We start from the raw sequence: 12,765 nt of genomic DNA, 5'->3' as shown, positions 1-12,765 counted from the left end.
GTGTGTGTGTTTTAAACAACCAACCTACCAGTGATGAGGAGGCTCAATTTTCCATAATGCCTTTCGGCATCTGTGAGTTTTAATGGTCAAACATTCAGAATTAGTGCATTACTTTAAAACTAAAATTTTTTTGTCCAATTTTAACTTTGTAAAAATGACAGTTAACGTTAATATCAATAAACAGTCCAGAATTAGTTTTGTTTTTAAATCAAACCATAAGTCAAACCTGCTTTTCTGTTTATGCCTTTTGCTCATGTCAGGGGCTCTGTATGCTGTGAATGAAAATGACTCTTTTCTTCTTCTTTTTCTGCTGGGGTCGGGTTGAGCACAGCTTGTCACAGCTGCCTGACTGCTGCCAAGCACATAACAGACAGGAACTAACGTGTGATTTTAGGGTTTACAAAAGTTTTTGTCCGCTCGGCTTTACTTACTATGCCAGCAAAAATTTTTAGTGGACTAAAAGTTAGCTAAACTAAATTTAGCGGAAGCTAATTGGTCTGCTGATGGTTTTTGAAGTTAGCGGAAAAGCTAATTCGCTAACAAAAAAGTTAGCTTTTACCAATTTGTGGTTAGCAGATTAGCGGAACTGTGCCCACCATTGGCTGTCGGCAGTGGTGGGCACACTTCCGATAATCCGATAACCGATAATTAATGAAGATAAAGTTTTCATTATTGGATGATCTTTTCAGATAACTTTGAAAACCATTATCGGACTAATTATCTTCCAATGAATTTTTGTCCGATAATTTTTAGACCGTTAACTTGGTAAACAAAGGTGAACACATATGCAGTTCTACCCTCTGCAAACAGTCGAGAGCTGATTCTACAATAAACCACTCTATCCTCTGCAGGCAAAGGAGAACTGGTCACCAAAAAAAAAAAAACATTTCTTTTAACACCATACTGATATGTGGCCAATATCACCCAAGTCATCCAGAGGCATACATTTTTAACTTATGGTTTAAATTTTAACCAAACTTATTTCGGACAAGTTATTTAAATTAACATCACTTCTGAAGTTTTATAAAGTGAAAATATCAGATATATGTTTTAGTTTTAAAGTAATGCGCTAATTTTTAAGGTTTTAGTGTGGACATGCTGTGCCCAGCAGTGCATTATGGGTAGGATAGGGTAATCTCAGTATGTTCACAACAGGAGAATGCATTTGAGACAGGACAACAGCATTAAATTTTAGTGCCTAAAACTCTCATGAATATATTCTCTGGGTTTATAGACGTTGTTTTTGTGTTTGCTTTATTAAATTCCACGCATCTTAAACATAGCAAGTAGCAACACAGATTATCTGGAATTTTGTTTTGGCAAGTTTTCAAGGTCTCTCCTGCCATCTATTGGCCAATAGTGTTCATGGCAGTGCTCAGACGCTGAGCAGACACTGTACCACAGAACCACACGGTGTAAAAGTTCAGAGCGCCCGATTTATGCTCTCACACACATTGTACGTTCAAAAACCACACGTCGAACTTGACGTAAACGTAAACAGAAGCTTTTTTTCAAACTTAATTTACAAAAACTCTCGATGGGAGACATCAAAGTTTAAAAAAAAAAAAAAAAAAAAAGCCCTGCGGTGTTTGCACAGGCACAAGAATATCAAACAGGTTTGATTTCCATCTGACCATACGATTGGCGATCAGGAGGTGGTCGTGAGATGTTAAACGCAGCACGTTACTCCATGTATACTAAACGATGCAGGATGCGCGATTAACCTGAAACTCGATGCGATCCAAAAAATTTTCACACAAATGAAAAATCACCTGGAAAAGGGCCAAAACTCACACTGGCACCAGTAGTTGGCAGTGTCCTATTTATTTTGACACCAGTTATATCAGACGGTTATCTAATTACAACTTGGCTTTTTTTTTTTTTTTTTTTTGAAAATGCCTTTTTTTTCTTTTTTTTTTTTTTTTATTAAAAATGGCATATTTTACAAAAGCACATTTATCTGTAAACACCAACACACGACACACCTCACATTAACGTGTTGGTTTACATAATCAATCAGTGTAGTGGAGGCACATTTTACCCAGAATGCCATCTGTCTGTGTTTGTTAGAAAACTTCAGAATTAGTGCATTATCCAACATTAAAAGATACATGTTATATCTTAACTTTGCACAAATGACAGAATTGACATTAATTGAGTTATTCTATCAGTATTCATTTTATTTATACACCAAACCATAACTCAGGAGGTCTTTATTTTCCGACACCTCGGCCTGATGGCAGTGCTGTGATTGGTTAGAGTTGAGCTTTCTGGCTCTTCTCAGTTGCGTCTGTGCTGGAAGCCATGTAATAAACTGGAACTTTCAGCAGGGGGCAGGACGGTGAAAGACAGAAGTGCTGACTCATTGTTTGGGTCTGTTGTCACTTTTGATGCTTACAGAAGTGATCCCGGTGTTAAAGCTCAAAATCAGCATGTTAGTAGTTGCAACTATACCAGAGACAATGCTGGAATTTATCAGTTAAGCCGTGGTCACAAACCGCCGTACTTGCACGTGCGTGCAGTCTACTTGCAAAAACGTGGGCTAAATTTGGAGATCCGTACGTCATAAGTACTGCCTCAGTACGAATTTAGGAGCACGCAGACACATGCAGACACGCCGTAGAGTTTTTAGTGCATGCAGAACTTTCGCTGCGGTCAGGCTGCGGATTCACCAGCAGTACAGATGACGCACGTTGTGAGTACTGCCTCAGTATGGATTCAAAGCAGCACATTTTCATTCAATTACTATTGAATTAACCAAATCCGTACGGAGGCAGTAGGCTACTCACCACATACTGTGGAATTAAATTGTAGGTATCAGATCTTGAAGATTGTGATACACATATATAAATTAGAATTAAGTTGAAATTTAAAAAGCTGGTAATCAAGTGTGTAGTGAATATATTCCTCTATCAGTGTTTCACACCTTGTGTGACTTTTCACTAACAGGCTGGACATGCTCATGCATCGCCAACGCCGAAAAACACCTGCCGCTCCGGTCCCGCTCATAACACACACATCAAAAGGAAAGCCGACTCCACACACACACACACACACACACACACACACACACACACACACACACACACACACACACACACACACACACACACACACACACTGCTTTATTGTCAACTCTCTTTATCGTTACACTCCTAGAGATGTGCGTTGAACGTACTCCTTCCTTCCTCTTGCTACTGCTTCCGTACGTTTCCACAAAAACATAGTGGCTGTGGCATCCGCAGAAAACATATGGCGAAAAAAAAACCCACGGTGGGTTGTGACCGGCGCTTTATCGGTTATCTGTAACTTCCGATAGATTTTTGGGTGGTTTATCATTTTATCTTTATCAAAGATAACTTTATCGAAGCAAAAAATTTGTTATCGAAGTTAATTTTTTGGTTATCTGTGCCCACCACTGGCTGTCGGAGCTTCACCCGTTAGCTCCACTTAATGTACGATGACTGAGAAAATAAGCAACTCATAACTTTTAATGTCAGCAACAAAGTAAACAGAACCACCGCACAGTCCCCAAAAACACGATTTCATAAACACACAAAACCAGGTTACGGGGGGTCAGATTCGGAGCGTGTTCAGGTGTCTTTCATCACACACTTTGAACTAAACATCTGTGAAACTTTGTTTACAGGTTGAAGTTTATTCCAGTTTGTTTTGGTCACATGATCCCAGCAGTTGCCCCGCCCACAGACTGCATATGTCTGTCGGTGCTCACAGCAGACAGACTGTTGAAAGGTTAAAGTTCAGCAGGAGAATGACTGTGTGTCCTCAGGCAACAGGAGGGACAAAGAAGGTGTTGATGGTTTGAATCCCGTTGGGGAGGACAGGTCAAAGTTCACTTCCTGTATCACCCTGTCTCCTTCTTGGCTTTCTTCTGATCATGCACGACTAATGATTGCTCTTTGTTGCCCACAATACTTCACTGTGGCATGTTTGCTGAGATGCAGCGGCTCTGCGCAGAATCCTTTTCCTTCTTAAAGGTCAAATGTTTTAAACTGCGACAAGTCACTCAGTTTAACCAAAGCAGCAACAAACACCACGTAAACACTTCATTTAAACACTGACACCAGAGTTACCCGGCAACAAACCACCCATTCATCTGTATCTGTTTTAAACCCGTATTCAACTGCTTCAGCTTACACACCTTTGTGATATCATAAGGCAAGAATGTTGCAGCACGTGTGTTTGTGTTTAGTGCAGCAGTGTTCTTATCTTTGTGTCTCTGTCTCTCTCTCTCTCTCTCTCCCTCTCTCCCTCACCCTCCCTCCCTCCCCATTTCCCTGTCTGTCTCTCTCTCTGTCTCTCTCATTTCATTTCATTTCAGTGGAGTTTTATTGACATGGAAAACACACGTTTACATCGTCAAAGTGTAGAACATAGAACAAAAAATATAAATTAAGTAGATGTACATACTGTTAACAATATTCAGCAGTAAATAAATGTGTAAACAGGAGATGTGGTATTGAAATAACGGTAAAAATTGTGTTTTTGGTGTAAAAAATATCCTATCCTATAAACTGTGTTATATATTATACGTAGATAAAGTGATGTAGCAGTTTAATCTCCTGTTTTGGGTTTCCGGTGGTTTGTGTCTGTTGTTCTTTCTTTCGTGTCACAAACCTTGTTGTCCTTCAGGGAACAGATAGTAAAGTTTGTCGAGGTTGCTCTCAGAGTCTGTTTGGGTGTTTGTGATCTGTGTCTCTGTTCGTGTCTCTGATGTCTTGGTGCAGCGGGCAGGTGGTCAGAAAGTGCAGCTCGGTCTCCACCTGGTGTTGTGAGCAGTGGGTCTGTCACAGTCTGTCTTCTCTGGGGAGCCAGGTCTGTCTGTGGCGGCCTTTCTCCACGGCCAGGCTGTGCTCACTAAGTCTGTACATGGTCAAGGATTTCCTGAGCTTTGAGTTCGTCACAGTGCTCAGGTATTATGCCACTGAGTGCTGTCTGTCTAGGGACAAACAGCATTCCAGTTTACTCTGGTTTTTGATGGATTTTTTTCCAGTGTGTCACATAGATTTCTATTTGTTTTCTTATAAATTGGTTTAGTCTAACAGGGTTTGTGTTTGGTGACTCTCTGTCTCTGTCTGTCTGTCTGTCTCTCTTTTTGTCTCTGTCTCTCTCGCTCTCTCTCTCTCTGTTTGTGCTCGTCAGCTTTAATTAAATGTTGTTGCTTAACGAGCAGACGGCTAATTAACTCATTGTCACAACCGCACACTTTCTTCTCTATTAACATTTCTTCACCCTCTGTTTTCTTCTTTTATCTTTTCTGCTTTTATTCTTTGTTTTGCTGGCAGACTTGTGTATTTTTCTTTCTTTCGTCTGACAGAATCACTGATGTTCTTTTTGCGTCATTTCTTTATTTCCATCCATTCTTTTCATTTTGTTTTTATGTCCTCATCTTTACTTCCTTGATTCCTTCTTTCCTGGCTCCTTTCCTTCATGTTTCTTTGCTTGTGTTTTTTAATTCCTCTTTTCTTCATCATCTCTTCTTTCTTCCTGTGCTGGTGTTTTTCTAGGTCAGAGTGAGAGAGGCGGGCGAGTGATTGAGCTGAGCTTTCAGGGATATTTGGGGAATCTTATTTTAGTCCCTTTTTTCCCTCACAAATCCTCCGTTGTGTTTTACAGGAAAACTGTCAGCTGCACCTCTAATCTACAGCGCAGCGCTCACCTCAGTCTGCGCACTTAACTTGCACATAAAAATTTAACCTTAAAATGACTCATTTCAAAACCTTTACTGTGTGGGACACGCCCACTCAGCCCGCCTGAACCCTGTGGCACATGCCCACAAAGCCCACCTGAACCCTGTGAGACACACCCACTCAGCCTGTCTGAACCCTGTGGGATACACCCACTCAGCTTGTCTGTACCATGTGAAACACACCCACTCAGCCTGTCTGTACCGTGTAAGACATGCCCACCCAGCCTGTCTGAACCCTGTGGCACACGCCCACTCAGCCTGTCTGAACCCTGTGGCACACGCCTACTCAGCCTGTCTGAACCCTGTGGCACACGCCTACTCAGCCTGTCTGAACCCTGTGGTACACGCCCACTCAGCCCGCCTGAACCCTGTAGCACACGCCCACTCAGCCCGCCTGAACCCTGTGGCACATGCCCACAAACCCCACCTGAACGCTGTGAGACACACCCACTTAGCCTGTCTGAACCCAGTGAGCCATGCCCCCTCAGCTTGTCTGTACCATGTGAAACACACCCACTCAGCCTGTCTGTACCGTGTAAGACATGCCCACTCAGCCTGTCTGAACCCTGTGGCACACGCCCACTCAGCCTGTCTAAACCCTGTGGCACACGCCCACTCAGCCTGTCTGAACCCTGTGGCACACGCCCACTCAGCCTGTCTGAGTCCTGTGGCACACGCCCACTCAGCCTGTCTGAACCCTGTGGCACACGCCCACTCAGCCTGTCTGAACCCTGTGGCACACGCCCACTCAGCCTGTCTGAACCCTGTGGCACACGCCCACTCAGCCTGTCTGAACCCTGTGGCACACGCCCACTCAGCCTGTCTGAACCCTGTGGCACACGCCCACTCAGCCTGTCTGAACCCTGTGGCACACGCCTACTCAGCCTGTCTGAACCCGGTGGCACACGCCCACTCAGCCTGTCTGAACCCTGTGGCACATGCCCACCCAGCCTGTCTGAACCCTGTGGCACACGCCCACTCAGCCTGTCTGAACCCTGTGGCACACAGCCTACTCAGCCTGTCTGAACCCTGTGGCACACGCCTACTCAGCCTGTCTGAACCCTGTGGTACACGCCCACTCAGCCCGCCTGAACCCTGTAGCACACGCCCACTCAGCCCGCCTGAACCCTGTGGCACATGCCCACAAACCCCACCTGAACGCTGTGAGACACACCCACTTAGCCTGTCTGAACCCAGTGAGCCATGCCCCCTCAGCTTGTCTGTACCATGTGAAACACACCCACTCAGCCTGTCTGTACCGTGTAAGACATGCCCACTCAGCCTGTCTGAACCCTGTGGCACACGCCCACTCAGCCTGTCTAAACCCTGTGGCACACGCCCACTCAGCCTGTCTGAACCCTGTGGCACACGCCCACTCAGCCTGTCTGAGTCCTGTGGCACACGCCCACTCAGCCTGTCTGAACCCTGTGGCACACGCCCACTCAGCCTGTCTGAACCCTGTGGCACACGCCCACTCAGCCTGTCTGAACCCTGTGGCACACGCCCACTCAGCCTGTCTGAACCCTGTGGCACACGCCTACTCAGCCTGTCTGAACCCGGTGGCACACGCCCACTCAGCCTGTCTGAACCCTGTGGCACATGCCCACCCAGCCTGTCTGAACCCGGTGGCACACGCCCACTCAGCCTGTCTGAACCCTGTGGCACACGCCTACTCAGCCTGTCTGAACCCTGTGGCACACGCCTACTCAGCCTGTCTGAACCCTGTGGTACACGCCCACTCAGCCCGCCTGAACCCTGTAGCACACGCCCACTCAGCCCGCCTGAACCCTGTGGCACATGCCCACAAACCCCACCTGAACGCTGTGAGACACACCCACTTAGCCTGTCTGAACCCAGTGAGCCATGCCCCCTCAGCTTGTCTGTACCATGTGAAACACACCCACTCAGCCTGTCTGTACCGTGTAAGACATGCCCACTCAGCCTGTCTGAACCCTGTGGCACACGCCCACTCAGCCTGTCTAAACCCTGTGGCACACGCCCACTCAGCCTGTCTGAACCCTGTGGCACACGCCCACTCAGCCTGTCTGAGCCCTGTGGCACACGCCCACTCAGCCTGTCTGAACCCTGTGGCACACGCCCACTCAGCCTGTCTGAACCCTGTGGCACACGCCCACTCAGCCTGTCTGAACCCTGTGGCACACGCCCACTCAGCCTGTCTGAACCCTGTGGCACATGGCCACTCAGCCTGTCTGAACCCTGTGGCACACGCCCACTCAGCCTGTCTGAACCCTGTGGCACACGCCCACTCAGCCTGTCTGAACCCTGTGGCACACGCCTACTCAGCCTGTCTGAACCCGGTGGCACACGCCCACTCAGCCTGTCTGAACCCGGTGAGACACGCCCACTCAGCCTGTCTGAACCCTGTGAGATACGCCCACTCAGCCTGTCTGAACCCGGTGAGACACACCCACTCAGCCTGTCTGAACCCTGTGGCAGAGAGGTCAGAGTGAGAGAGGCGGGCGAGTGATTGAGCTGAGCTTTCTGGGATATTTGGGGAATCTTATTTTAGTCCCTTTTTTTCCTCACAAATCCTCCGTTGTGTTTTACAGGAAAACCGTCAGCTGCACCTCTAATCTACAGTGCAGTGCTCACCTCAGTCTGCACACTTAACTTGCAAATAAAAATTTAACCTTAAAATGACTCATTTCAAAACCTTTACTGTGTCGGACACGCCCACTCAGCCCATCTGAAACCAGTGAGACACGCCCACTCAGCCTGTCTGAACCCTGTGGGATACGCCCACTCTCAGCCCGCCTGAACCCTGTGGTACATGCCCACAAAGCCCACCTGAACCCTGTGAGACACGCCCACTTAGCCTGTCTGATCCCTGTGAGACACGCCCACTCAGCCTGTCTGAACCCAGTGAGCCATGCCCACTCAGCTTGTCTGTACCATGTAAGACATGCCCACTCAGCCTGTCTGTACCGTGTAAGACATGCCCACTCAGCCTGTCTGTACCGTGTAAGACATGCCCAGTCAGCCTGTCTGAACCCTGTGGCACACGCCCACTCAGCTTGTCTGTACCGTGTAAGACACACCCACTCAGCCCGTCTGTACCGTGTAAGACACACCCACTCAGCCTGTCTGAACCCTGTGGCACACGCCCACTCAGCCTGTCTGAACCCTGTGAGATACGCCCACTCAGCCTGTCTGAACCGTGTAAGACACACCCACTCAGCCTGTCTGAACCCTGTGAGATACGCCCACTCGGCCTGTCTGAACCCTGTAGCACACGCCCACTCAGTCTGTGTGAACCCTGTGATTTTATATATTTGGCGACAACTAGTGATGTGTGTTAACTTGCTGAACTTTGTGAACCTATTGGATCCTGTTTGGTTTAGGGTCACCCCAGCAGATCTCATTTGGATCTGCATGTTGTTCTGGTAACCTTCCTGACACTAGATGGAGGTGGAGGACGGGGGACGGATCAGCTTTGAATGATGTCTTGATGTGCTTCTGTTCTCCAGATCCGTGTGGATGGGATCCTGCCGCCATCCCAGAATGCTTTGCTGTATGAGACTGTGTCCATGGTAGAAGGGAAACCCATCCTGAGGGACATTGTGTTCAGTCCGGACCACCAATACATCTACCTGCTGAGCGACAAACAGGTAAGCATGCACCTGGACAGACAGGAAACAGGCAGGATCAAGTTCCTATCCTGCTGAAAGTCACAGCGCTTCACTTTGTCCACATTTGTTATGTTTCAGTAAATTAATTTTTTTCCTCAAAATTCTACACACAGTACCCCATAATGACCACGTGATAAAAGTTTTTGAGATTTTGGCAAAATTTAAAAAACCTTAAGAAATCACATGTCTGTAAGTATTCACAGTCTTTGCCATGAAGCTCAAATTTGAGCTCAGGTGCCTCCTGTTTCCACTGATCATCCTTGAGATGTTTCTACAGCTTAATTGGAGTCCACCTGACCTAAATTCAGTTGATTGGACATGATTTTGAAAGACACACACCTGTCTACATATAATCAATCAATCAATCAGCTTTTTTCTTGTATAGCGCCAAATCACAACAAACAGTTGCCCCAAGGCGCTCCACATTGCAAGGCAAGGCCATACAATAATTATGAAACACAGTCTACGTCTAAAGCAACATAACCAAGGGATGGTCCAGGGTCACCCGATCCAGCCCTAGCTATAAGCCTTAGCGAAAAGGAAAGTTTTAAGCCTAATCTTAAAAGTAGAGAGGGTATCTGTCTCCCTGATCTGAATTGGGAGCTGGTTCCACAGGAGAGGAGCCTGAAAGCTGAAGGCTCTGCCTCCCATTCTACTCTTACAAACCCTAGGAACTACAAGTAAGCCCGCAGTCTGAGAGCGAAGCGCTCTAATGGGGTAATATGGTACTACGAGGTCCCTAAGATAAGATGGGACCTGATTATTCAAAACCTTATAAGTAAGAAGAAGAATTTTAAATTCTATTCTAGCATTAACAGGAAGCCAATGAAGGGAGGCCAACACGGGTGAGATATGCTCTCTCCTGCTAGTCCCCGTCAGTACTCTAGCTGCAGCATTCTGAACCAACTGAAGGCTTTTTAGGGAACTTTTAGGACAACCTGATAATAATGAATTACAATAGTCCAGCCTAGAGGAAATAAATGCATGAATTAGTTTTTCAGCATCACTCTGAGACAAGACCTTTCTGATTTTAGAGATATTGCGTAAATGCAAAAAGGCAGTCCTACATATTTGTTTAATATGCGCTTTGAATGACATATCCTGATCAAAAATAACTCCAAGATTTCTCACAGTATTACTAGAGATCAGGGAAATGCCATCCAGAGTAACGATCTGGTTAGACACCATGCTTCTAAGATTTGTGGGGCCAAGTACAATAACTTCAGTTTTATCTGAGTTTAAAAGCAGGAAATTAGAGGTCATCCATGTCTTTATGTCTGTAAGACAATCCTGCAGTTTAGCTAATTGGTGCGTATCCTCTGGCTTCATGGATAGATAAAGCTGGGTATCATCTGCGTAACAATGAAAATTTAAGCAATACCGTCTAATAATACTGCCCAAGGGAAGCATGTATAAAGTGAATAAAATTGGTCCTAGCACAGAACCTTGTGGAACTCCATAATTAACTTTAGTCTGTGAAGAAGATTCCCCATTTACATGAACAAACTGTAATCTATTAGACAAATATGATTCAAACCACCGCAGCGCAATGCCTTTAATACCTATGACATGCTCTAATCTCTGTAATAAAATTTTATGGTCAACAGTATCAAAAGCAGCACTGAGGTCCAACAGAACAAGCACAGAGATAAGTCCACTGTCCGAAGCCATAAGAAGATCATTTGTAACCTTCACTAATGCTGTTTCTGTACTATGATGAATTCTAAAACCTGACTGAAACTCTTCAAATAGACCATTCCTCTGCAGGTGATCAGTTAGCTGTTTTACAACTACCCTCTCAAGAATCTTTGAGAGAAAAGGAAGGTTGGAGATTGGCCTATAATTAGCTAAGATAGCTGGGTCAAGTGATGGCTTTTTAAGTAATGGTTTAATTACTGCCACCTTAAAGGCCTGTGGTACATAACCAACTAACAAAGATAGATTGATCATATTTAAGATTGAAGCATTAAATAATGGTAGGACTTCCTTGAGCAGCCTGGCAGGAATGGGGTCTAATAAGCATGTTGATGGTTTGGATGAAGTAACTAATGAAAATAACTCAGACAGAACAATCGGAGAGAAAGAGTCTAACCAAATACCGGCATCACTGAAAGCAGCCAAAGATAACGATACATCTTTGGGATGGTTATGAGTAATTTTTTCTCTAATAGTCAAAATTTTGTTAGCAAAGAAAGTCATGAAGTCATTACTAGTTAAAGTTAATGGAATACTCAGCTCAATAGAGCTCTGACTCTTTGTCAGCCTGGCTACAGTGCTGAAAAGAAATCTGGGGTTGTTCTTATTTTCTTCAATTAGTGATGAGTAGAAAGATGTCCTAGCTTCACGAAGGGCTTTCTTATAGAGCAACAAACTCTTTTTCCAGGCTAAGTGAAGATCTTCTAAATTAGTGAGACGCCATTTCCTCTCCAACTTACGGGTTATCAGCTTTAAGCTACGAGTTTGTGAGTTATACCACGGAGTCAGACACTTCTGATTTAAAGCTCTCTTTTTCAGAGGAGCTACAGCATCCAAAGTTGTCTTCAGTGAGGATGTAAAACTATTGACAAGATACTCTAACTCCCTTACAGAGTTTAGGTAGCTACTCTGCTCTGTGTTGGTATATGACATTAGAGAACATAAAGAAGGAATCATATCCTTAAACCCACAGTAAACCCATAAGGTCCCACAGTTGACAGTCAGAGCACAAACCAAGCATGAAGTCAAAGGAATTGTCTGTAGACCTCAGAGACGGGATTTTCTCAAGGCACAAATCTGGGGAAGGGCACAGAAACCTTTCTGCTGTTTTGAAGGTCCCACTGACCACAGTGGCCTCCATCATCTGTAAATGGAAGAAGTTCAGATCCACCAGGACTCTTCCTAGAGGTGGCCGCCCATCTAAACGGAGCAATCGGGGGAGAAAGTCCTTAGTCAGGGAGGTGAACAAGAAGCCGATGGTCACTCTGTCAGAGCTCCAGCATTCCTCTGTGGAGAGAGGAGAACCTTCCAGTAGGACAACCATCTCTGCAGCAATCCACCAATCAGGCCTGTATGGTAGACTGGCCAGACGGATGCCACTCCTTAGTAAAAGGCACATGGCAGCCCACCGGGAGTTTGACAAAAGGCACCTGAAGGACTCTCAGACCAGGAGAAACAAAATTCTCTGGTCTGATGAGACAAAGATTGAACTCTTTGGCGTCATGTTTGGAGGAAACCAGGCACCATCCCTACAGTGAAGCATGGTGGTGACAGCATCATGCTGTGGGGATGTTTTTCAGCATCAGGAACTGGGAGACTAGTCAGGATTGAGGGAAAGATGAATGCAGCAATGTACAGAGACATCCTGGATGCAAACCTGCTACAGAAGAGAAAGGAGTGGCTTCAGGACAACTCTGAATGTCCTTGAGT

At 45.6% G+C, this 12,765-nt stretch overlaps 1 protein-coding gene across 1 annotated transcript in view; it reads left to right on the top strand.

Annotated features, from left to right (window-relative positions):
• The window catches only part of plxna3 (plexin A3), a 148,110-nt gene that overhangs the window by 28,280 nt on the left and 107,065 nt on the right, over nt 1–12,765 (top strand). Inside the window, exon 6 of the mRNA XM_034171875.1 lies at nt 9,199–9,339. Within this exon, the coding sequence (XP_034027766.1) occupies nt 9,199–9,339 (141 nt within the window). The remainder of the gene's footprint in view (nt 1–9,198; nt 9,340–12,765) is intronic.

This window comes from Thalassophryne amazonica, chromosome 6, assembly GCF_902500255.1.
Source record: "Thalassophryne amazonica chromosome 6, fThaAma1.1, whole genome shotgun sequence".
NCBI classification, from domain to species: domain Eukaryota; kingdom Metazoa; phylum Chordata; class Actinopteri; order Batrachoidiformes; family Batrachoididae; genus Thalassophryne; species Thalassophryne amazonica.
The sequence above is the reverse complement of the archived record's forward strand: the minus strand, read 5'-3'. Positions and strand labels throughout refer to the sequence as shown.